Here is a 27,414-nt window from a genome sequence, read left to right on the forward strand (position 1 = left end):
AATATCCTGTGCTCAGCATTTATTGTAAACTGTTAATTCAAAAATTGCGTTTGATTCATCAGCAGGTGCAGGAAGCTCTACCAATCAGATACACTGTCCGGGGCATGCACTGGAACCCGGAGAATGGGTTCTGATCAAGAATTTTGAAAGAAAAACATCACTTGCACCCAGATGGCGTGGACCCTATCAGATACTTTTAGCAACACAAACTGCAATCCGCATAGACGGAAGGAAAGCGTGGATACATGCAACACATGCCAAGAAGGTCCCGTCGCCGTCTGTAAAACTGCCTGATCGAGATGACCAGAAAGAGGCTGCGGTCCCAGAAACGAAAGAAACCGTCGCCAGTTCTTTGCCACAAAATATGCCTGATCCTGAAACTAAGCCTGAAAAGATTGCTGTGAAAGAGGAAGGGCAAAGAGTGCCCCAACGTTGTCCAGCAGAACCTGCATCACTGCTGGCTGACACAAAACGTGTACCACTTTGGCGCCCACCATCTTTCATTGCGCCGCAGCCTGAAACAAAACCTGCATCATCACTTTGGCGCCCACCATCATCTGCCATTGCGCCACAGGCTGACTCTGAGCTCGAGTCTGGAAGTGCATCCGCACTATTCATTGATCACACGATACCAGGAGCAAAGCAGTATAATTTACAGCTGTGAAAGAAGGAGTGATCAAATCTACATTTCTTTTTGATCTTTGTTGCCTCGGTTTCCTATCACAGATGAAATAGGAACTGGAGGCCTAGAGGAGAGCGGCGTGAGGGTTGTGCAAATCGGACAGCCCAAGAGCGAGGGTCCTCAGTGCTATAAAATCCATGTGCAGATCACCCCTTACGGACAAGAGGGGCTCACATGGTACGAAGGCAATTGATAACTGCTCTGGAGTTCTTTGAGCAATGTGCAGATGCACAGAGATCTTGCCCAACGTATAGCAATCCAGGCTGCTAAGAACTGGCAGAACAAACTGTTGACATTTACTGAACTTACTGATGTTCGAACGAGTGCAACAAGAAGAGACATTAACAACGAACATCGTTGGAGAAGAAGAACAGATAGAGAAAAATGCCAGAACCAGCTTTTGCCCCCTCCTGCACCACTGCTGATAATGAGTTAACTATAGAGACTGGAAGGTTACAAAAAAATGGCCGAAAAAATTGTATGCTGATTTTAACGATAGTCATGTGTGTAATGAGTATATTAGCCCCAATAATGACAGTACTAGTATTATGGTACTTAGAAGAAATACACCCCTTGGAAGTACTCTTACCTGTTGGAAACATCACCACTACTGAAAGCCCGGTCCATGTGATTACTTACACTTTGTCCCCAATGGAAGAAAGACACAGGGAAGGTTATGGGAATAACACATTACTGCTAATAATGAATATGACTCACTCAATATTGAGAAAGAATAATTGCTGGGTATGTGCACACTTGCCACAGCATGGCGGTAAGGGAATAGGTTGGTATGTGCAGCCGTTGCCATTGAGTTCTGCATGTTACGCATCCTTGAGTGCATTATATTGTGGGAAATGGAACGAAAGTGAAACTGGTCGATTAGATAGAACAAATATGAATGAATTCGAAGAGATTATGAAACCTGTAGGTTGTTCTATATTTCACAAAGCACGACTGATCACACCAGTAGTGATGCCACAAGACAGATTATTTGTGCCTTATAAATCATCTGTAATCACGTTTCATATGAACCCAGAAGGAAATAAAGATACAGTGCCCCCCTCCTATACAGTAAATTACAGGCCACGCTCTGTCCCTTTTTGCCTGAGGAAAAAAGGGTTCCTATTAGGTAGGGACATTCACTAGATGCATGAATATAGCATTTCTTGATAAAGAGGTAGAGCCAGTTTATGTAGGTGATCCTGTTTATTTCATGTGGAGAAAACTGGGGAGGCACTTGTTACTTGGGATTTTTGTTCCCGGGGGTATTCCTTTCAAGAACAGCAGATATAGCCAAATTGGCCAGGTCAAGACCACGGCGAAATGAGGAAGGAGGTTTGATCGCAGGGGACATAGCAAAATCATTCATACCATTTTGTTTTGGGGCCAAGCAATAAACTCCTATAATATAAGACAATTGTCCAGAATATTAGAGAAAACAATAAACGGAACACCAGATATATTATACAATATGACATTGGAGGAAAAGGGAATTAGATTAATGACACTCCAAAATAGGATGGCTCTTGATGTAATCTTGGTTGATCGTGGGGGAGTTTGTAAAATCGTGGGATCAGCGTGTTGCGTATTTGTAAGCGACTCCTCCCCTACGATTTTCGAAGCGATAAGAAAGTTGAATGTTTTAAGCTCTGACCTACACCCCCTTGAAAGAAGTTGGGAATTGAACATAAGCTCCTGGTTCTGGGAGGTATTATGCTCATGGGGATGGACATTATTTGCGATCCTAGAAGCAGTGCTAGGAATATTCATGACATGTTGTTGTTGCATACACTGCTTACCTATAGTGTGCACTGAAATGAGCGAGGAGTGTGTACAGATGGTAGGAAAAAAGAGCACTACTAAATCAGGTACTCACGGAAATGATGAATTAAAGACAGTAAAAGAATTCACGGCAATCAATATTGATGACAATAAGGAGGAGACCAGTAGTATGCAAGATTCAGAATCAGATACTTGGTCTGAAGAGGATGCAATGTACGGATGAGGCGTTTGGCATACGGCCAAAAGGAGGGTTTGTCAGTCCAGAAAAAGTAGACACCCCTCAATGATGGAGGCAATGTACTTTGTTGACCGAAGACCAACCGCCTCATGTGTTTAGCATTAGAAATACATAGCCATAAGCTTGACTAAAGTGCGCCCATTTTGAAGTGATTGAAATCGCTATTTTGTTTCCTAATGTTTGCCTCTTGCTTTCTGATAAAACTGCTTTGCTGAAAACTTATTCTGCTCCACTAGTACATTATTGTTCATGCATAGAGCAAGGCCGCGAGAGACTTGTTGAAACATAACGCAGCGACCCAGACAGAAATGCTCGCTCTCCTCCCTCACAAGTCCTTGGAAGTAAGCAGCAAGGTATTTAATCACTACACAGGTGCCAGCCAGTCTCGCTAATACAGTAGAAATACTAGAAACGAACATTTAATGGCTTGAATTATGCTCTCCTTTACGGCCCCCCTTCCCTGAGCCCTGTAGAGCCCTGGAGAGCAAATCGACCCCCAGTACACGAATAGAAACTAGGAGATAGCGAGGCCTGGAATGTGTCTCTCCCCTCCACGCAGCTTGCTTTCAGAGAACAGAAGCAGTGTGTTCTTATAACAAAGAATTGTGTCTGCAGGCTCATGAAATTGCAAGCTGTTGCTAAATAAATGTCTGAAGGTGTCATACTTGTCACAATTGTCAATCATCGAACCCAATTCAGAGGAAATACATTATGGGCGGTATTGAAGGTGTCGCCACTGATTGTAAGATGCTTGCTTTGTATATATCTAACTGTTGTACAATTCTCACTCTCTTGCGTCCCCCGGGGTCTGGAAACACGTTGTGAGGCGTGGGACCCAGTTGGCCAACTGAGACTATTTGCTTTGCAATAAACCCTAGCTTTTGGGAATACAACCTCGTGTCTGGCGTATCAGTTTGTGTGTGGTGATTGTGCCTTGTTTCCATACGTGAGGGTCCCCTAGGGGCCCCTTCACGGTCATCTCTCCCACCTCCTCTCTGACCATTGCCACTATCTAAAGGCCACCTGGCTCCACCACCTTATTCCTCTCTGAATGGGCCGATTTATCCTCCCCTCTCCTCACAACCACCTCTAAACTCCTTCTCATGGGCGATTTCAACAGCCACCTGGACTCCTCGATCTCAGCATCTACTTCCTTCTGTGACCTTTGCACAACGCTCTCCCTCTCCATTCTCCCTTCTGGTCCTCCCCATTCCCCTGGACACACTCTTGATGCCTTCATCCACACCAATTTCTCACTCTCCTCCCCACTGATCACCCCTCACTCCTGCTCAGAACACCCTCTCCTCTCCTCTCACCTGGGTTCCTTTGGCCCCCTGACCGCACCTCCCCCAGACCTGCCAACCTCGTTCTGAGCTGCCTCCTTATCTAGTGTCAATTTTCCACTAATCTTCCGTCGGGTGGTATTAGATAACCCTATGAACCAAAGGAAGATTAGTGGAAAATTGACACTAGATAAGGAGACAACTCAGAGTTATTGTTAAATTCATTGTGGGGTCGCTAAACAGGGAAATTAAAAAGGGATAACCACCCTGTATGGCCTCCATCACATCCTGAGGTTTAATTTCAAATGCCCGCAGGAGTGAGTTTTTAAACAATGTTATTCAAAAACCCGCTCATTGCCTGGATTAGACAGGGCAAGCCTCTTATGTCTGACCCCTAACCCTAGATAAACGGCACACCAGCGTGATCTGGGGCTTAAACACCTCAAGAGGGCTTAGATAGCATGGTTGGAGGGCACGTAGGTTGCACATAATTGCAACATTAAGATGCAAATAAACTCAATAATAGGCCTGTTTGTCATGTGTGTGAAAAACGTTAGGGTAAACCTACCGGTCAGTTACCCACCACTAGTGCCCTTGTGTGCTTGTTATGGCGCTATGACCACCAGAATATGAGCTTCTCCCTGTTGGCCCATTGAAGATGATGCAGCACCCTCCTCTGCAGGCACAAGCGGCCGAGATGCATTCCAATCATCTTCATGTGTAAAGGCCTCCATAACTGTCTGCTTAGCTCTGCCCTTGGGATATTTGTCAGGCATTTGTAATGAAAAATAGCAGCGTCAGCTACTGGTAAGTAAACCAAAAACAAATCAAAACAAAACAATGATTTTCTTCTTTTTTCCCCTCCTGCTCTCCTTTCTTCCCTTTCCTTGTGGAATTCACTGTGCGTGGGTCCACTGTGTATGTAACAGTCTCTGCAGATATGAAAGGAGTGTTTGCTGCACTAAGGGCACATCAGCTCCTGTCTCAGGGAGCAGCACCTGCTGCCGCTCCCACCAGCCACCGCACGGCAGCTGCAGCCCCAACTCTCCAGACAACTGGACTCACCCCGCCGCTATGTCCCAAGCCGTCCGACTGCCATGCCTCAGTGTCTGTGGACCCATCAAGGGGTAAGCACAGCTCCCTAGTACCCCGGCAGCCGGTCTGACTCCACCAGCGAAGCAGGGCATTCCATCCACCAGGGTCTGCAGTCTCCAGCCATTAGGCACCCTCTCTGTGGCCCCGCCCCCAGCACTCCAGTGCTCAACAGGGGCACATTCCCGCAACAGGAACAGTGCCAGGACCCTCTGCAGGTTTAGCCTCCCAGGATCTCGTTGCAGGTTGCCTCATAGGTTGCCTTAAATGCCTCAGTCATCGCACCGCGAATCGCAGGCGTCATTTTTACTGATCGTTCGTCAACTGCACATCAGCATGCATGTCAATGGCAAATGCCATTGTCTTATGGCCCCTTTTACCCCCCAAACGGGATGCCCTACACTGCTAGTGTTTCTCTTAGGCGCTAAAGGAAGGGTCCTAGGTAAAGTGCCTACAGTAAGGGTGAAAGTGGCCAACCATGCTTGGTCCCCCTCTCTAGATGAATGGGACGTGAGAGTTATCCATTTATAAACGGGGGCAAATTAGGCACCTGGTAGTTCGCCTGCACTCGCCGAAAAGGAAACTCTCCTCGAATCCCCAGCAGACCATGGTAAGAAAAAGGAATGACCACTCCACGCGGTCAAACGCTTTTTTCGTGTCCAAGGCAAGCAGGACAGCTGGGATCCCTCGCTTCGATGCCTTCTCGAGCAGGTGGCAGACTCGCAGACTCGCCTAGTACTGTCAAAAGTCTGGTGAGACCGGATGAACCGTGATTAATCGTGATGGATAAGGGCCGGAAGCAAGCCGTACAGCCTTGTCGCCAGGATCTTGGTATAAATCTTGGCATCAGTGTTGATAAGGGCTATCGGGCGGTATGAGCTGCACTGCATAGGATCTTTGCCCGGCTTCGGGAACACCATCAGTTTAGCTTGGTCCATAGACTATGTGATGCCTCCTCTTTCTTTGAAGAAGTTGTACAGCTGCGCTAGGTGCAGGGCATGGATGGATCGATATTTTTTGTAGAAGGCGGCCGTAAATCCATCTGTGCCCAGAGCAAGTTTCCCTATGGCCACGCAAACCTCTTCCTCTGTGATATCTTCTAATGCCATTCTGTCCGCCTTAGGCAGTGTTGATAGCGTCACTGCGTTCAAGTATTCTTCCTGCAGGCCCTCTGGAGGCCTGTCTGAGGCGTAGAGAGTGCCATAGAAGCGCTCGGAGCACCTGAGAATCTGTATCTACCACGTCATCCCCCAACCCGTTCCAAATTTTCAGGATTGTCTGGGACACTTTCCTCTGTCTAGGTTGCCTTGCTAGGAGTTTGCCCGCTTTATTCCCTTCACGTAGAATCGCTGCTTTGCATGGAGTAGACTCATGCACCTCCTCTTAGCCCTCAGTAGTTCCAGCTGGCACCTAATCACCCTGTAACTTTTCCGGGTGGCCTTCGTTGGGCAGTTCCACATTTTAGGCATAATCTCTATGAGTTGCAATTCCAACTCCTTTTCCATTCTCCTAAGATGTTTATCACTGGAGGCCTTGAGAGCTATTAGCTCTCTCCCGATTACCGCCTTGAAAGCATCCCACCAATTCTCCGGGGAAGTGTCGAACATGTAGTTATCCTGAAATAAGGAACAAGTTACTTACCTGTAACTGTTGTTCTCCAGCATGGGTCTGGCATGGATTCACATGCTCATGAATATTCCCCGTCGTCAGGCCAGGAATCCTCGGTATAGAAAAAAATCAGTATCAGTTTCGTTTCTGATCTTTCTCAGTAGTAACCAATCACTGGTCTCTGGGTCATACTGCCCCCAGCCAATGACTGCCCTCTCCCTAAGCCCCTCCCCTGGCAGCCATCCTCAGATTTGGTAGCACGTGAAGTGGCAGTATGACCAAGTGAAGAGCCGCAGAGGGGTAGGCAGGAGGGTTCGCATGTGAAACCATGCCAGACCCATGCTGGAGAACAACAGTTACAGGTAAGTAACTTGTTCCTTCTCCAGCATGGGGTCTGGCATGGATTCACATGCTCATGAACATAAGAATAAATAGCAGTAAACACATGCACAACCACGGGCGGTGGCACAAGGCTCAATATCAAGCAATACAACAACTCAACATTAAGCAACTCTTACCTCCTCACCAGGCTCACCTTAAGCGAACAGGTTATGCAGCACTGCCTGGCCGACTCTGGACTCCTCCCTGGAATCCCGGTCGACGCAGTAGAATCTCGTGAAGATGTGCGTCGACCTCCACGTAGCAGCCCTGCAGATGTCGAGCAGGGGCACATCAGACAGGAACGCCGTAGTAGCAGCGATCGCTCTGGTGGAATGGGCTCTCGGACGGCCGGGCAGCGGTCGGTTTGCCAACCGTTGACAGTGCATGATGCAGCCGGAGAGCCATCTGGAAATGGAAGTCTTCGAGAGAGCCTTCCCTTGATTCACAGGTCCAAAGTTCACAAACAGCTGTGATGTCTTCCGGAAACTGTTCGTGCGGTCCACGTAGAACTTCAGCGCTCTAGCCACATCTAGCGAGTGCAGAGTCCTCTCAGCCGGCGACGGGAAGAAAACTGGCAACACCAAGGGCTCGTTGAGGTGGAAGTCCGACGGCACCTTGGGCATGAAGGAGGGGTGCTTCCTCAGCACCACCCTCGTGTCGTGAAAAGTCAAGTATGGAGGCTTGCAAGACAGGGCCTGGATCTCTCCCACTCATCGTGCAGAGGTGATGGACACGAGGAATGCTGTCTTCCACGACAGAAACTTCAACAGCACTGAGTGCATAGGCTCGAATGGGGCCCCCATGAGCCTAGTTAGTACCACGTTGAGCTCCCACGCCGGGGCAGGGGCCTTCACCGGCGGGAATGATCGGAACAGTCCTTTCATAAATTCCTTCACCAGACGATGAGACCACAAGGACGCCCGTACTGTAGTTCTGGTGTAAGGTGAGACGGCAGCCAGATGTACCTTGATGGAGGCGTGAGATAGGCCAGCCTTGGCCAAAGACAGTAGGTACGGCAATACTTGAGGGGCCGTAATCCGCAGAGGGTTAATCTTCTGTGCTCGGCACCAGACAGAGAACCTCTTCCATTTGTGTCCGTAGCACTTGAGAGTTGAGGATGCCCTGGCCTTTGCAAGAACCTCTCTGCAGTCGGCCGGGATGTCGTATCCTCCAAACTCTAGTGCTGCAGGAGCCAGGCCTGCAAGTTCAGCGACTCTGGTTCGTGATGAAGAATGGCGCCTCCTTCTCTGGAGTCCAGAAGGTCCGGGAGGATCATCCTGCACCGGGACCTCTTGAGCTGGTTGGCGAGCCGGAGTAGCAACGGCAACGGCGGGAATGCATAAAGGAACAGGCCGTCCCAGGGGGACGAGAAAGCATTGCCCATGCTCCTCGGTTGGGGAAACCGGCTGGCGAACCTCCGGCACTTGGAGTTCGCCGCCATCGCGAAGAGATTGATCTGGGGTTCGCCCCATCGTCGGAAGAGTCGGTCCACTTGATCCTGGCGCAGTTCCCACTCGTGGCACGAGCGCAGCTCCCTGCTGAGTGAGTCGGCGATGGTGTTTTTTATCCCTGCCAGATGAAAGGGTACCAGAAACATCCCTTGTGCGATGGCCCAATGCTACAGATCCTGGGCTTCCTTGGACAGGGCAGGGAATCTGGTTCCGCACTGCTTCCGAATGTAAAACATCGTGGTGGTGTTGTCGGTGAAGATCCTCACCACCTTGCCCTTGAGGGACGGAAGGAAGGACCTGAGGGCCCAGAACACTGCGCGGAGCTCCAAGATGTTGATGTGGAGAGTCTTCTCCTCCGAGCACCAAAGGCCTCTCGCTTGGAGGCCCCCGGTGTGCGCTCCTCAACCTTCCAAGGAGGCATCCGTCGTCACCGTCACCTGGTGGGCCGGGGCTAGGAAGCCTGTTCCCGCCGTCAGATGAGCGCGGACACCCCACCATCGTATCGCCTGATGGAACGTTTCGTCGAGCGAGATCCTGTCCTCAAAGCTGCCCGTCGTCTGGATCCAGTGGGCGTCGAGGAATTCTTGCAAGGGCCGCATCCGAAGTCTGCAATGGGGCACCAGATAAATGCAGGAGGACATCATTCCGAGGAGGGACTTGATAGATCTCACTTTGGCCACGTCCGTGGCCAGTAGACGTTGCACCTTTCCTAGGATGGTCCTTATCCTTTCCTCGGACGGTGAGGCCCGCCGCGCCACTGTGTCGAGCCGTGCTCCCAGAAACAGGGCGACTTGCGACGGGACCAGATCGGATTTTGGAAAGTTGATGGAGAACCCCAGGTCCGTGAGCAGCTGGACGGACTTCGCAGTGTGTTCCACGGCGAGCTCCCTTGTCCTTGCCCGTATGAGCCAGTCGTCCAGGTAGGGGTAGACATGGATCCCCTGCAGGTGCAGCCGCGCCGCCACCGGTGCTAGGCACTTGGTGAACACCCTGGGCGCCGATTTTAATCCGAACGGGAGGGCCTTGAACTGGTAGTGCCGCCCTTTGACCACGAACCTGAGGAACTTTCGGTGCCTCTTTAGAATAGGGATGTGGAAGTAAGCATCCTCCAAATCCAACGACGACAGGAAATCGCCCTCTTCCAACTGTCCCAGCACGTGCTGGAGGGTGACCATCCGGAACTTCTGTGCCTTGATGTATTTGTTTAGTCGTCGCAGGTCCAGGATGGGACGCCGTCCTCCTATCTTCTTCCTCACGAGGAAGTATCTTGAGTAAACTCCGGAGCCCCGAAGCCTCTTCGGGACGAGCTCGATGGCACCTTTCCTGAGCATCGCCCGTACTTCCAACAGCAGATGAGGGACGTGATTTTCCTTCCTGGCCACGGGAGGAATGCGGGGGCACCTCTTCTGGAACTCGAGGGCGTGCCCCAGGGCCAGGGCGTCCAGCACCCAACTGTCGGTGGAGATGGACTCCCACACGCCGACGAACTTCGTCAGCCGGCCTCCCACCGGGGTGCTTTGGCGGGGGCCCGACCCGACGGACGGTTCAATCCTGCTTGGAGGCCGCTTTGCCTCCTTGACCACCTTGGCGACGACGGCGGGATCCACCTGACTTGCCGCGTCCCCTGTAGGCCTCCTGCGTCGAAGACCTTGCCGCTTGATGGTAAGCAGAGGAGCTGCTGCCGGCTCCCTTGGAGGCACCCCGTCTGCCTCCGGAGCTCCGAAAGGACGGCTGTCTCTGTTGGAGCACCCCCAGTGCACGGGCCATCTCCGTGTCCGTCTTGATCGCCTGAAGGGATTCATCAACCGCCTTGCCAAAAAGGTTGTTCCCATCGAAGGGCATGTCCAAAACCTTGGTCTGAACGTCCTGGCGGAAATCCGTCGCCCTGAGCCATCTCCGTCGTCTCAGGCAAAAACGCTGTTGCCCAACTGACGGAAACCGGTGTCGGCGATGTCCGTAGCCATCGTAATGGCGTGGTCCGAGGCAATCTCACCTTCCTGCAAGATTTCCAGGGCCTCAGCCCTCTTGGCATCCGGGAAGGAAGTCCAACAGAGGGGCGATCTTAAACCACAACTCCCTGTCGTAGCGGGCTACGATGGCCAGGGCGTTGGCCGCCTTGATGGTCGTCGCTGCAGATGAGATGACCCGTCGTCCCATCGCATCCAGTTTCCTACCCTCGCCGTCCGGAGGGGAGGTTGAAGTCGAGGCCGATGCCCCCCCTGCTTTCTTCTTGGCCACCGCCGAGACGACCGAGTCCAGGGTAGGTTGCGCTCTGAGGCACAAGGGGGCAGCATCGGGGACCTGGTACTTCTTCTCGTACCGGTCCCTCTTCGCAGGAGCCGTGGCAGGGTTCTTGAGGAGGGCGAGCCCCTCATCCCAGATGTCATCAAGAAGCGGTACGGCGAGGACCGTCTTCCATTTAGCCTCGCGCCGCTGGTAAAGGAACCCCTCCTTCTTTTCCTCAGGGCAGAGCTGGAAGAGCTTGGATGCCCTGGAGATCATTGCATGGAAGGATCCAATCTCGTCGGGCGGGGACGCCTGGGCAGGGGGCGACGGGAACACGTCCCGTTGTCGCCTCTGTCATCATCCGTACCAGTCGTAGTCGTGTCCATGCCTGTATCATCCCCGTGGGTAGTGGACCGGCGGGAAGGCAGAGAAGGCCGCAGAGGCGGGAGAGGAGGCCTAGGATGCGTCCTCCTCCTCTTAGGCGGTGAGCTCCCCGAAGGTCCTGGCTCCGGATCCTCCGTCGGGTCTGGCTCAGGCTCCTCCGTCGGGGGAAGGGGCAACCTAGTCCTTATATCCGAGCATAAGGACTGGATGGCTGACAAAATGGCTGCCTGGGTGTCCTGCGGCGCCGGAAACGACGGGTGCGAGGGCTCTTGAGGAGCCTCGTCTGCGTCGCCGTCGCCCTCGTCGTCACCCTCGTCGGGATCCCTCCCGATGGGCTGTGTCTCCTCCACGACTTGGATGAGCTCCTCTTCAGAGGTCGTATCCGTATCCACGACGGCCACCACCCCCTCCCCCCCTTTTTCCAACGAGGACTTCGTGGGGGTCTTCTCGATGGGCCTGAAAGACAACTCCCTCTGCGGCGGCAGGGAGACTCTGGTACCTGAGGGCGCCTCCACTGGTGTAGCCTCCACAGGCTGAGCCAGGGCCACGGCGACATCCTCATTCGAGGTCCTAGCAGGGTGAATCACGGCCAACGTCACCTTCTGTACGCCCCGGGCCTTCACCTTCGGGGGAGGGTCCAAGCCTCGCTCCCTCTCTGCCGGAGTCTTCGAGATAGATCGGGGCCTCTCCAGAAGCTTTGCCGGGTTCTCGGACTTCCTCTTACCCGAGCCAGAGCGTTGGCTCGTGGTCGATGGCGCCGGGGAGGGTGCACCCTGCCTGGCAGCCAAGGAGCCTGACCGTTCGGCGCTCCCGGTGCCCGCGGACTCGCGGTGCTTAGCCTTTTGTTGGGCCCCCGTCGCCGGAGCACCCTCACTGGACTTAGAAGACCGCTCGGACTTCTTCTTCTTCTTCTCGCCTGGCGGGCTCTTACCTTCCAGCCAGTTGGCGAGACGGAGGTGGCGATCCTTCATGGTCCGCTCCGACATGTTTCCACAAAACGCGCAGTCCTTTTCCTTGTGTGTCTTGTCCTCATGGAGACAGTAGAGGCATAACGAATTCTCGTCCTCCTTGAAAACGTTCTGAAGCTGGCATCCAGGGCAGGTCCTGAATAGCTTCCCGGGCGTCAAGCTCCCTTTTGTCCTGGGCCATGTCCGGGGTAGGCCTCGGAACTTCTGGAATCCTCCAAAAGCGTAACTCGACTAAATCTTCACCCTTGAGGGGCGTAGAAAACTCTGAAACGGATCCCCGTTGATCGGAAGTAGAAACGGTGGAGCTTAAGGCTCTTTTAACCGAAAATCTCCTGAAAAAAGCGTGAAAACGCAGCAAAAGCTCGAGAGCTAAGCACGAGGATTCCCAACACTTGAACGTGCGGTAAAAATCTGAGGATGGCTGCCAGGGGAGGGGCTTAGGGAGAGGGCAGTCATTGGCTGGGGGCAGTATGACCCAGAGACCAGTGATTGGTTACTACTGAGAAAGACAGATCAGAAATGAAACTGATACTGATTTTTTCTATACCGAGGATTCCCGGCCTGACGACGGGGAATATTCATGAGCATGTGAATCCATGCCAGACCCCATGCTGGAGAAGTCTTGATTTTTCCCCAACTGCCTCTGACAATACTGTATCCATGAGGATCCCTTCCAGAAGAGACCACTGCCAGAGCCTCCTCTGACTTTGGAGCATGTCGACCGTTGCGCCCAATGGGGCGTGGTCAGACAACGCTATCGCGCCCAGGCATACCTCCCGGACTCGCCCTTCTAGCTGAGAAGACACCCATATGTAGTCTATGCAAGATAGTGTCCGATGGATGTGTGAGTAATGTGTCCCGCTTCAGCCCCCCCCTGCATGTATGCCAGACATCTACCAGCCCCAACCCTGCAAACCTCTCCTTGCGCCTCAGAAGGGGTGCCCTGTGTGGTGTGCCCCATACCACTGCGATCCTCCTCTGGCACCCATTATGATCTCCGATCCGTTCGACATACCCCTCGGCCATCCCCTCAAGCTTGATCAGTGTCGCCCTGAGAAACCCACCTTGCCTGGAATTCGGCCAAGGTGAAAGTGTAAGCATTCATGCGGAATTTGACAAAAAGAGAACGCTCCTGCTTATCATGCATTGAGTCAAGGATCACAAAGTTCAGGATATTCCTAAAGGCAATCAGGACCCCGCTGTATTGTCAATCGCATTAGCCTGTAAGACATGTGGATACATATAAAGCTGGAGCCTCAATTTGTCGCTCTTTCGGATGTGGGTTTTGTGGAGCGTGAAGAACTGGTCCGCCTTGCGCCGTTTTACCAATGAATGAAATCCCCTAATGTTATCTGTGAGGATTGTGAACCCGACGTTCGTCCCTCCAGCCTCTTCCCTCTGATCCCACCTCCCCACATCCCAGAACTTCGCTCCTTGTTACAGCTGGAGGCCCACCGGAGCCTGTTTGCCTGCCACATATTCTCAGTCCAATGCATGTTCGCGGTCTCCCAGCTGCCGCACTTCCACCCTCCCAGTTTCCATCGTTAAGAGCCAATAAGAGTACACCGCACAACCCCCTTCGACCCCTGCCTTTTCCCTAGCCCCTACCCCTTAGCAACAAACCAGGCCATCCATTTGTCCCAGAGACATCCCTAGGGCGGATCCCCGACCATGTACTGAAAAACAACCTATGCCCAAGAACTGCAGAGAGACAACCATACTCCTCTCAACAGGATTCCTAGAGAACGAACTCGTCAAAGGCTAACTCCCAGGCCGTTCCCGCTGATATCTCTTCCACCCGGGTCCCCAGAGTGTGTTCCATGCTGCCCTTGCCCAGCAGAACCTTGGGATCTCCATTTTACTAGCCTTTCCGCCCCATGTTTCCATTAAATCAACTGATCTTTAGGCCACAGCTAGCCAGGCTCTTACTATGTCTCCTCTCCATCACACCCCCTGCAGCGTGCCCTTAGACTTGGTCCAGCATTTCGGCACTCTCCCTCACCACCGTCGACCATTCCCATTGCCGCCTCAATTGAGAGCTGAGACTCATGTCCTCTGGGGCCAGGCCCCATCACAGTCCTCGGGTGAGACCACGCTTAACCCTTCCACGCAAGATGATATGATATGATAGTTTATTATATAGCGCCTATACACAATGTGTTTCAAAGCGCTTCAAGGCAAAGGAGGGAACAAGGGAAAAAAAACAATGACATTCTTACAGGCCATGAACAGTAAGGATGTGAAATTAACTATCGTACTCGGCCTGACGACATTTCAGATAGTGCAAGAGCTAAAACATAGATAAGGAAGGGAGGGGGAGAGTGGGAAGGAAATGGAAAGACAGGCGACTACCGTACTAGGCCTGACGACATTTCTGGTAGAGCCGAGAAAAAAAACAAGAGGTGAGGGAGAAGGGTGCAGAAAGGTAGGGGAGGAACAAAACAAGCGACTATCATATTAGGCCTGATGACATTTCAGATAGTGCTAGAGGGGGTTTTGGGGAGGAAAAAAACAGTAAGGGGAGGGAGGAGGAGACAGACGAGGTTGCTATCATACTTGGTCCAGGGACAATTCTGATAGAGTAAGTGCATAGAAGAAAGTAAGGCGAGGAGATAGGAAACGGGAGAAGGGAAAGGAGGAGAGAACAGAGAGTTAGCAGTCAAAAGAGTGGAGAAGCAAGAGGGGAGAGTGACTACAATTGCAGAAGATGTTACCCTGCATTGCTTCCCTTTTCATGTGAACAGCAAGCCAAGCGGAAAGGTCGTCTTCTGGTTGAGGATTTTGATTACCTGCTCCATCGGTCTCCTCTTAAGTAGCGTGGATTGTGCTAGGTTTTGGAAGAGTTGTACCTCGGTCCCGTCAATTTCCAAGGAGGCGGCCGCACTGGCAGCTTTCAGGACATCCTCTTTTTGGCCCTAGGACACGAATGCAGCTAGGACGCACCTCGGATGGGCACCCGGGTCACTTCTGGTAGGGCCCACTTTATGGATTCTGTCTAGGCAGAGCCCCTCCGGGGGATCCTCCTGGAGCAACTCTGCAAAGAAAGCTTTGACTATTATTTTGAGGCCTCTATCCGTGACCTCATTAGGGATATTCTTAAGGCGTATGTTTGAGCGCTGCAACTGTTCGAGGTCCTTGCACTGAAGTTCCAGGTTGTGTGACAACCGAGCTATTTATTATAATGCTTCATCGGTTCTCTGCTAAGTCCTGAAGAGCGTGCTCATTCGTGTCCATTAGTTCCCCCAGTTTCGTGAGCTCCCTTGATCTCCTGCACCGCTCCATTTAGGTCTGACTGAGAAATGTTCTTGAAAGGATTCCGTGATCCGCGTCTGGAGGTCAGCAAGACACTATCAAATCTTCTTTGTTAACCATCATGGGGCTCGACGGAATCGTACAAAAAGGTCGACCTGAAAATTGCGACGGCCGAAAATGGCGACTTCTTTTTGTTTTTTTAATACCCCCTTGCATCACATATATATGTGGGGGGGTATGGGATATTATAGTAATATGGGAGGGTGCGGGGGGTCTCCCCCCGCATATCTATGTGGTGCAAAGAGGGTTTAATTTTTTTTAAAAGTCGGCATTTTTGGCCGTCGCAATTATGTGTGGTCTCAGTGATCACATAGATCCGGGCTCGACTATGGCGATATCCCGCCTCCTGCAGTCGCGTCTGGGTGCAATGAGGGCTGTGGCCCCTTCAGTTAATCCAGTTGCCAGCACTTGCTCAGGGTGACCTCTGCCCCCTGCGAAGTGGTCATTGGGCAAGCTGCGGTCTCATTTTTTCCATTACCCTTGTCTTTAGACATGTGCACTTCTTCGGGCAGCACACCCCGGCTCGTCGTCACCTAGGCTCTGTACGCCTCAGTATATGTGTCCCCTCCGCCGAGAGCTGAAGTGAGTCAGCCCACACCTCACTTGCCTCACCGCTGATAGTTGGCCCCTGGCCTCATCGCGGCAATGTTGGCGGCACCTGGTGAGGTAGAGTCCTCTCCCTGGACCTAGGGAGTTCTCTTGTGGGCAAATCTGCACACCAGTGCTGCCTGGGCCCCTTGCACAACTCCACCGGGGGGGAGAGAGGGGGGAATAGCTCCCTGATCTGGCACGCAATACCAATTGCCTGGAGGGCCACTCTTAGCCTGAGAGTGCCCGACACTGCGTCTACTCGTCCAAGCTTGCTGCAGTAAGGGCATCCCTCCATGCCTCTATGGGTCCATCGCTCACCGTAGGCACTGGCTAGAGGTCCCCCTCAGTGCCCTCCTTCACCTCCTGGGATGTTATAGTAGCCACTCCTCACCTACCAAGTGTGCCACAGTTGGTCTGGTGCCCTTGTAGGCCTCTCCGGGGCCCCACCGCCCAGCTCCTCCAGGTTTCTCCTGCCAGCTGCAAAGTTCAAATTAGAAGGGGCGGGCACCGCACTGCGCCCCCACTGCTATGTCCCACTAGGGCCTGCCGCCTCTGCTGTCCTGGAGAGAATGCAGCTGCCCCTGGGTTTAACTTGCTGCCGGAGGACCTCTCCCAGAGAGCCTCTCCCAGGCCCATGCTGCAGTGTCGCCTGCCGCTGGCCCCTCCAGTGGCTGCTTCCTCAAATCAGTGCTTCACCGAGGGGGGGAAGGCCACTCCCACCCCGGGGGGCTCTCAGGGCCACTGCAGACCCCCCTCCGGGTCTCCAATGCAGTGCGGGGGGCTCTGCCTCCCTTTTCTTGCGGGGCCCAGCAGGATCACACACTTTGATGTAGCGATGCCCCTTCCCCCCTCATTCACCGGCCCACTGCAGTATGCTTCCTCCACTTCCTACTATGTAGCTCCGTTCAGCGCGGCACTCCCTTTGCTGCATCAGGGAGGCTTCCAGCACTCCTGGTGTGCCCGTTCACAGGGTGGGGGATACCCATGTTGCTTATTGAACACCTTTAGATACGGGCCGGGGATGAGGCTTGTTTAGCACTTCTTACCCCTGAGAGCGCCCATCTTGGAGTCCATTCTTTGTTTCTGGGATCCATAGGACTCTTTGGGGATTTTTGGCGGATTTACAGCCGATGGAATTACTGCGTGGTAAATGCGCCCATTTTTGGAAGTAAAGTGGCAGATTTATCTCCAGCAACAAGCTGGAGCGAAATCGGCCACATGTCCACCAAAAAGGAATTACCATGCCGCAATTTTGCTGGCAGTAAATCCGCCCAAAATGATAATGGAATTACACCACTTTTTTTGCAACAACATCACACTTGGAATGAGGACCAATGTTCTTTAAGTAATAGCAACAGAATCACATAATTTAAGTCAGGGCTACTGTAAGTTACTATAGTCCATACACTTTTTACTTTCATGAGGTGATTAAAACACTCTTTAGACTGCTTCACATGGACAGTTTAGGGTTCATGTCCCTCTCACCGAATAATCTGTTTGGGGTCTGACCTAGACAGACCCACAGGCTAAAATAACGCTCTGTCTTAAGCAACTGTGTCATTTGGAAGAAAGTCTACACTCTGAAGAACATGACGTGAAGTCTCCCGCCACTCTTTCGATTATTAGTGTACATAGCATACAAAGAATTAAGGCAACTTTAACACACAGTTGTCACCCGCAGATACAAATGTTGGAACCCGGTATACATGGACTTAATGTTCCACAAAACATGTCGCTCAATGAAGCGCATAAAATAATAAATGAAAAACAAAATGGAAAAGAACACCAACAAGAACTAAAGTTAACACAACTCCAGGTCGAGACTAATGCACAGGAAGACTCTCTGAAATATGACTTGCCTATCTCTTTACCTCTGAATGTGGCGAACACTAACAAATCGCTGACTCAGCTACAGAAGTCACCATCATATGAGCCCTTATTAGCCACTATCTCGCAAAATGATGAGGCAACCCTGGCAAAAAGAAGATGGCAGTGTTTGTATGAGAGCAGGAGATTAACACTGGAAACAGCAAACTCAAGTACTGCACAACGAAATCCAAAGATTGCACGCTTATCTCTAGATCTGTTCGAGATTGAAAAGCTGATGGAAAACCAAGAAAAAAAAAAAAGTCGTCTTTGGAAATTTCTCCCATGATACATTGGAATCACCGCACTGTGCAGACGACATTAATGGGCATTCCAGATTCCAGACACCAAAAGCAACAGCTTCAAGAGCGAAAACGAGCACACCAATGATACCACACTCAGAAAATAAACGCCCATCGAAACCAAACGACGAGATGATAGAGTCTGCAACACATGACGATATACCCTCATCTAGTCCTCGCGAACATCTGATGTCAATACCTACGACGATGCTGGACCTCCAGAACATGCTCATGGCGGTAACATCTCAAACATTGATTCCTTTTCTAAAAATGCAAGAAGCAAGTGTGGAGGCAAGTAAAGATCAAGCGACACTTCTCGCTTTGATACATTCTAAACAGATATTTATTGAAGCATTCATTTTAAAAATCCAGGATCGTCTAGACTATGAGGCAGAGGCAAGTAAAATATGGCAATCACGGCTCTTTAATATAGCCAGAAATGACCGGGATGACAAGAGACAGCTTACAGAAGCATTGATGGCAATGATGACCTCTTTCACTCGATCTAACTTTGCCCAAAAGACAGATCACCAGGACTGGACCAAGACCAACATTGAAGGCGCAGCAACTAACGATCAAGTACCCAGGACATCAGAGGCAAATAAAACCTATACCAAGCAATTTTGCAATCTTCACACCCACGATGAAAGAAGCTAAAATACAAAGCAAGACCATGGTTAAAAAAGGCAGATTGGCTTTCAGGCTTTTCTCTGAAACATTACCACGCCTAAACTAACAAATCAAAAGATTGCACCGGACAAAGTAATTATTGCCCAACCTATACGACTACAACCTACAAATCCACCTATGAATAGATCTTCAACTCCACACGTAAATCCGCCAACCGAAAACAGTGTTGAAGCCGCACAGATGGCAATGCTACTAAATCAAACACAAAATTTCGATGAAGATCCAGAAATATCATAAGAAGCACAGATTCAACCAAGCGACATATCACTGATGATCGTTGATGAATACGAACAAACCCGATCAACCCAGAGATCAGTAATGATACCGACGTGCGAAGACATATACAATACCAACCTAGAGTCCTGTTGGGCAGATCAACAGCTGAATGAAGAAGAAGATCCGTGTACACAATCAATGCACTTGAATGACCAAATACCGATTTCTGCATTAGTTCCTCCAACTTTTGTTAATGCACTGAAAATTGTAACATCAAGTTCCATAGTCCTGAAAAGAACACAAAAAAACACAGATGATTTGATACTTAATAGAACCAATGTTCTACTGCTATTTAAAGCGATTCCAGACTTAAAAAACATCATAACCAAAGATATTTTGACCGTAGAATTTATTGATGATTCACAACTGGATAAAGTTTGTCTACTCCTCAAATCAAATGATACGCAAAAGCTGATAAATAGCCAAAAGAACATATTTACATTATTTGGATTTGAATTAGCAAATACAGAATCACCAAAAGAAGTGCAAAGGGAGATCCCTACTGACCTTAATCAACAACCGCAAAATACTGATAGTCACACGGAAAAACATGTAGAAGAGCCGAGACGGATGAATTGGCGAAGTAGTAGCCGGAGTAGAGAAAACAGAAACCGTGATCTCCAAAAAACCTACCAACAAAGATTAGAATATAACAAATACAAGATATGGAGAGAAATGGACTATTCTGAAACAGAGATTTCTCAAAGACAGGATAGTCCCTATTAACCATTACTTTCTCCAGATAACTCTAAAATCTCGCTATGTTCATGGAATACGTGCGGATATAGCCATCTCTTCAGAGATCAAATACACAATCTTACCCAATATGATATTATATGCATCCAAGAATCGAGGCTCTCAATCCAACCAATTTGTGATGGCTATACTATTTTTGTGACACCTGCGATTAAGAATAAAACAGGCTGTCCTTCAGCGGGTCTGTTAACTTTAATCAAATTACAGAGTAACCTAGTAATTATAGAATCAATTATCAATGACTGGATTCAAATTACAATACTAACATCGGGTAAGACAAATCAATACTCCAAACCCGAACTACTTGGATTAGTTCATAATTACTGGAATCCTACTGCGATCGCTGACGAGGCGTACATCGATAAAGCATGTTCAGCAATTGATGAAATCACCCTCAAATACCCAAGAATTAACATCATATTGTGTGGTGATCTGAATATACACATGCATGATCACGCAGGAATCCCGATAGAAACAACGAAGTTGACTCCTCGTGCCCGCCGCTGGACTAAAGAAATGTTTGCCAGAGGATTATCCAGAGTGAACATAATGGGCAAAGAAACAAACAAGCCATGTCACACGTTGTCCCGTGGTTCCTCCACTGCCATAATCGATTATATCTTTTTAACTCTACAAATACACTCAAGAATCATTCAAGTTGACACCATTCAATCGGAGAACAGTGACCATGCCATGCTGACAATTTCTTGGCAAATGTATAATTCACTGAAAGGTAGAATAAACTTGCCCAAATTGTTAATAAACCCGGGAATGAATCGCCTAAGAATCTCCCAGCACGATCTGGGAAAATTATCCGGCCAAATAAACAGTGCTGCCCTGACAGAGACCCAGCGGCTGAATTACCAAAAGTTATTAAATACATTTAAACTCCTTTCAAGATCAAGAAACCATAAGAAGAGTAATTGTACACATGCTTACTCTGTAACTATTGCTAATAAAAAGAAAGAAATTAGAATAGCAATAAAACAATTACAGCGACTGCCGGGAGTAAATAATGAGAAAATAAGATTACTCAGGCAACAATATAAAAACTGGATGAAGAGCAACAGGGCGTTACAAAATCAAACGGATGCAAAAAAAATGCTGCAAGCTTTAAACAAACGGAACACCAGAGATCTGTGGAAATTATGAAATCCCCAAGCAATGTCATCACAGAAAATGAGAACAGAGGTGGAACAACAGAGATGGAAAGCTCATTTCATGAATTTGTATAAAGATAGCCATACCGAAGAGAACCAGGCAATAGAAGCCCAAGGAAACCTCTGGAAATTTACATGGGTGACCGAAGTTATTGAGAGGGCGCTCACCAAGCTGAACCCCTCACGGGCGCTCGGCCCTGACGACCTCGCAAATCAAATTATCAAAGCAAATAAATCGATATGGACAGACATCGCACACAAATTTTCAGAGCGATTGATAAAACCAAGAGTATCCCACCGCCATGCCAAGAAGCTGTATTGATTCCTATTTTTAAACAGGGGTATACAAAAGATACTTCTAATTATAAGCCAATCGCCTTATTAGATCCTTTGGGAAAGATCTTTGCAACCATACTGTCAGAGAAATTGAATTTTTGGGCCAAAGAAAAACATATATATGCAATTAGACAAACTGATTTTGTGAAACATGTGGGCACAAATGTCAATTTAATTCTATTAAACTTACTAAAACAGGAGGCAATTAAGAACAAAAGACAAATATATGCATCATTTATCGATCTACAACTCGCATTTGACCTAGTTAACAGAAATCTATTATGGGCAAAACTGCGGCGATGGGGATGTCCGGACCGCATACTTGAACCTATAATACAACTCTATAATAATACTTCGATTAGAGTTAGAAGACTATCAAAAGACGGAACAATTTCCGACGACATTCCTACATTTAACGGCCTCAAGCAAGGCTGCCCGTTGGCAGCCACGCTGTTCAACCAGGTCACAGCAGACTTTGAAAGAGAGATCTACACCCCACTAGCAAATCCGCCGAAGTTAAATGCAGCAAGCTTCCCCTGCATCATGTATGCAGATGACATTGTTCTATGTTCACAAACCCCGAGGAAATTGCAAATAGCCTTGTCAAAACTGGAGGCATATATGGTCACAAACCATCTAAAAATAAACACGCAGAAGACAAACGTGATACTGCTAGCCCCGACGCACCCAAATAAACGGCCCATGAAAGCTCTGTTTTTGGACAACCAAAAATTGGAGCAAGACTCCACCGTGAAATATCTTGGGATCTGGTTGAATAAATCCCCGACAGAAAAAGATTGGAGCAACCATCTACAAGCCAAAGCCCTATCTTTGGCACGGCAAGGGCACTGCCTACATCAAAAAAATGGGAAACTTTCAATGCAGCCTATTATAACATTCTATAGACAAAAAGTCATGGCAATCCTCCTTTATAGAAGTGAAACCATGATTAACATTGATAGAAAGATATGGCAGCAATTGGACGGACTCTTCTGGAGGAAAGTGTTCTCTCTCCCGCTTGCACTCCCAATAGTACGCCTTAGAAACAAACTGGGTCTTCAATCATTGAAATCGCTCAACACATGGAGAAAACTTGATCTCTACAGGAAAATAATTACAGATTTTCACATACCGGCTCTACGAATACTACAACAAAAAGAATTAACTTCACAAGCATCAACTCTGAAGGCAAGGAAATTTGGAATGTAAATTTGATACCCATCCAATCAATTGTCTTCCATCTTATCTTCAAAGTTTTCCAGCCTCTCAAATCAGAGATACTTTTTTGCGGTTCTGGCTGAATCTTCTACCTACGCGGGAACTCATGACAAAGAGGAAGCTTTTAGCTATTGAAATGGCGAACTGCCGGTTCTGGTAACAAGAAAATGAACTTGAAACACTGAAGCATATTGTCTTCGTTTGTCCTGCCTTGACGGATAGAAAGATTCAATTCAGAGACATGTGCCTGACTTCAAAAAGCCAACTTGAATCAGAAGACCGATGGGCAAGATTTCTTCAAGGCACCATAAAGGAAATGTTTACTATTGTCCGTTTTTTAAACCTGGTGCTAAAAGATAATGGAAAATAGCTAATCTTCATTTTAAGATAATATACATGATACCACGAATGATGAAAGGTTTAAAATACAAACCACATCATCTCAATAACATTTTAAAAATATTATTAAAAAAAGAATTAAACTGCTTACCAGAAGTACATGAACTAATGTTTCAGATGCAGAGGACCGATGTTCTAGGTGCACAACAGTTCCATACTTGACTCCATCTTCTAAGTAGAACCCAACTCTGTCACCACAGTTTATTGGGGTCACCCCATCTACCTTTGAACGTGCCTCATCTTCTGTGTACCTTCTGTCTGTTAGGAAGTTTATTCTGTTGAAGGGCACGAAAAGGCCACAGTTTTTCTTGCATCTGAAGAAACGGCGAAGGTTGTGAGATCCATCATTTCTCCCTTCACCTTCACCATGATCCTGACAAAATAGCCAGAAGCACATTATTAGTATGAATACTTGATTTTTCAATTATTTAATGTATGTCTTATTCCACAGAAAACAATGTTTAGGCTCTTTGATTCTGTATGTACGTACAATTGTAAAAATAGGAAGGAAAGAAAAGATGCATATGCCATTTACATCCAAACCATTCTAGTCACTGTCTAGGCAGAGGGATACAAAAGAAACAATGTTAACAAAGAAGACTAAAAGCCAGAACGGGCAGGTAAATCTGCCCTCACGAACTGAGTAAAGACACGAAGAACAAGTATTGGCAAAACCAACAGTTTAAGATTTTGTATAGACATTGGAAAGGCATTTGCCAATGACAGTCATCAAATGCCCACATAGTCACACCTCTTGCCAGCTTTCGCATCCTTGCCATTTACTGTCATGTCTCTGTCGCTGCACTTCTCTCCTTTCCCTGATCTTCATACTCGCTCATATTCCCTTCTCCCCTCCTTTCTCACTCCCTCTGGTCTTCTTCCCCGCTCAAGCTCTCCTTTCTCCACTCCTCTTGCCTCGCACCTCTTATCTCTCCTGTCACCTCTCCTACGTCCCCTCTCTCCACCCAATGCCTACTCCCCCTCACCCTTCTCAATACAATCTCTCAAACACATTCTTTCTCAAATTCATAGAGTCAAAATCACAAACAGTATCACTATCTCCCGCAACAAAAGCGAAACCTGCACTTTGCACAAACTCCACCACCAACTCCTCAGCCCTCTTCTCCACATCCTCCTTCCATCTGATCTTTTGGTGTGCCTTCACACCTTCCGACCTCAACCCCACAGCCCACACTCGCACCTCCATTCTGTTAATTGCGTTTATTGTTCAGTCGTGATGTTTTCATTTGTTCAGTATTAGGAAAATTAGACCCCTAGTCACTTTTTGTTCCATCAAAACTCTTCTCCAAACCATTTTGTTGTGTCATCTTAACTACTGTTGGCCTGCCTAATTTTGCCCTTCTTCCTCTGCGCTCTATTCTTTATTAATCTATCAGCCAGCATCGCTCCCCAATGGCTCCCAATCAAGCAGCATCTTATGTTCCATTACTTCCGTCTTGTTTTCAAATGCAATTATGCTCTGGTTCACCCGTATTTATGTTTCTTTTTGTTTGTTTAAACTTTATTTAATTTGCTTGACAGTACAACAGAGAACAGCAAGCAGCATGTGAGCAATCAGCATTTTACATGAGAAGCACATAGTCTGGTAATGTGGCCTTGCAGGACCATGGTAACAGAATTTATGAGCATTGCATCTAGTGAGGTAGGCACCTGAACATCATACAGATAGCTCAACCAGAGTCATGTGCAGGGGACAGCGGGGCATCAATGTCATCTTCGTCTTCACTGAGTAAGGAGAGCAAATATGATCGGAAGGAGGTCCAGATGTTTCTGGGTCTATTCACTGCCGGTTGGATGCTAGTCCAGCGCTCCTCCGAGTCGGAGGCCCAGGTGACAGCTTGAAGCCATTGATTGAAAGTGGGAGCTCTAGGGCGCAACCAGAGTAGCAAAATGCAGCGGGTTGCAAGCAACATACATAATCGAGCCAGTTTCTTGAGATTGCAGCCCATGCGGGGGAACTTGTGGAAGAGGCAGGCAAATGGGCATGGCGTGATAGTACAATGGAGTATTTGAGATATGGCTGTACATCGTATTTATGTTACTTGATTTCGGTATATGATCCCTCTAGGCACTTAAACTCAGATTCTAATTTTCGTCTTTCTGTTATGCGTCCTCCTTGTACCGCCTCCCGGTAATGTTCCTTCCAATTGCTCACTGCTTGTCTCTAGAACTCTTCCCCTTCCCATCCGCTCTCCCCCAATCTTTCCCAATTCAAGCAACGTTTAAAAATCTATCTTCTTCAATATGTTTCTCAAATTGTTCTAGGTGGTTTATAGTCATAATGTCGACAACAAAAATGTCGACAGTCAAAAAGTCGAAAAAAAAATGTCGAAAAAAAAAATGTCGACTTTTTTTTCAATGCATTTTTTTTCAAAATGGGGGGGTTCCCCCCCAGCCCCCCTTTTTTTAAATTTTTTTTTATTTTTCCCTTTTTATTTACTCCCGAACCCCTAAAATAAATATATAATTAAAAAAAACGAAAGTCGACATTTTTTTTTTCGACATTATTTTGTCGACATTTTTGTCTGTCGACATTTATTTTTCGACATTATGACTCCCCACCGTTCTAGGTAGCACTGCTGATGTATTGGCTTGTGTTCTTGCTTTGGTCCCTTTATCCTGTTGTACTGCAATTGGATATTTTGTTAAGTGCTGCAGATAAAACAGATGCATACATTGCTGGAAATAAATAAATACACCCGGGTGTCTGCAGCTAAGGGGCAAAAGCAGCAAAGAGGAACTCACTTTTTGGGTGTGTTTTGCCAGAAAAGGGCCTAGGGCCAGAACCCCTGTTCAAGCTCGGACATCTCTGTACTGGCTCTTTGTCTCCTGTTTCTACACATAGGAATCCTTTGAACCATAGTCTATTCATTCATTGCAGAGCTGCTGTTACCCCACAGGATCAAGGAACATTCCTTCCTGTTTTGGGCCTGTAAACTGCTGTTTGATTACCTATAGCCACAGTCAAGCCCAAATCAGAACCTACACCTTTTTCTTCTCAGTCAACCTTTCCCTCTCCCCTTTCCACTAACCCATCTCTCTCTCTCTCGGGTTGCACTCTTTCTTCACTTGACTATGTCTGCTAACCTCCATTGCGCACCTTCTTCGATTCTCACCCTATATGACCATTCTCTCTACTCCCTCCACAACCAACCTAACCGCTCCGACGGGAACTCTTGATCTTGTCTTCCCTGCCCTATGGTCACTCCATTGTTCACTTTAACCTCTCAGTCCCTCCGCCCTCTACAACTGCTCTCCCCCCTTCAATGACCTAGAAGGAATTTAGGCAGCACTCTTGTTATCCCTTATCTTGATGATCTGAGGGCCTGTCTCGCTCTCCTGTTCGTGCTTTAACTTTGCGCTTATGACTACCTTTGACTGGCACTACCCTGCTCGCACATTCACACCTCCCCATCCCAGTCCTCAGCCCTGGGTCACCTTCAGAGATTCAGACCCTCAAAACAAACATGCTCTATGAATTATGATACTTGCGCAAATCATGGGCCCCCCACGTTACTCCATAAACCTAATCTCCTACCTTTGCAATCACAGCCAGCGAACTCCCCTTTAATCTTTGCTCACACCTCGCAAGCCATTATCGATTACTTGCACACTTTCTGATAACGACTTTGCTCATTACATTTCCTCTGAAATCTCTAAACTTCATGACATTCTCACAACCTACCTCTCGCCTTCACCACTCTTTCTGTACACCAGCTCTCCTTACTACCCCATCCACTCTGGACTACTTCTCCCCTATCGAAATAGCACTGACCCTTCACAGCACTGACCCATATTGCCCTCCTATCAGGCCTCCAGATAAGGTGCGTACTAGGCCTTTTTACGCATGAAAATCTTGCAAATACGACAGCTTTTTTATTTTCCTGCGTACATTTACACACAGGTTTAGAGCAGAGGACAGTGCAAAGGTCAGGTTACTTGACAGAAACCAGAAGATTTTTTGTTTTTTATCTACATGGATGTAATTGCAAGCCACCTCTGAAACAGAATTTATTTCTCTGAAGCCGGCTAGGTTTTTGTGATTTCAACATTTAAATGTATACAGGAGAGATCAAATGGCCAGACCTTAGAGAAATAATAAAATGTGTATTCTGTCACAATGCAGAAAGCTGCCGTACGGTAAGGATTTCCATACAGTTTGTGCATGCGTCGCTGGATGTCACATACATTTTACTCTTGCAAAGGAGAAAAGTCATTTTTACTCTCTTAAAATCACATTTACACTCAAAGTTTAAAAACAGGGAGTAAAATACTCCCACCTCAAAATCTTATCTGGAGCACTGCCTCCTATCGACCCATTTTCTCCTCAAACCGTGATATTTAGTCCCAATCACGTGTCCTTAGCTAAATTAGTTCTTTAACATCACATGT

The 27,414-nt window shown here is 48.2% G+C and overlaps 1 protein-coding gene across 3 annotated transcripts in view; it reads right to left on the reverse strand.

Moving 5' to 3' along the window:
• LOC138497986 (ubiquitin carboxyl-terminal hydrolase CYLD-like) overlaps nucleotides 1-27,414 on the reverse strand; it is a 1,189,455-nt gene that overhangs the window by 843,521 nt on the left and 318,520 nt on the right. For all 3 annotated transcript variants that reach the window (XM_069621757.1, XM_069621758.1, XM_069621759.1), the window contains exon 3: nucleotides 23,093-23,374. In XM_069621757.1, the coding sequence (XP_069477858.1) occupies nucleotides 23,093-23,374 (282 nt within the window). The remainder of the gene's footprint in view (nucleotides 1-23,092; nucleotides 23,375-27,414) is intronic.

This window comes from Ambystoma mexicanum, chromosome 5q (genome assembly GCF_040938575.1).
Source record: "Ambystoma mexicanum isolate Mex_15411 chromosome 5q, UKY_AmexF1_1, whole genome shotgun sequence".
In the NCBI taxonomy this organism is placed as follows: Eukaryota; Metazoa; Chordata; class Amphibia; order Caudata; family Ambystomatidae; genus Ambystoma; species Ambystoma mexicanum.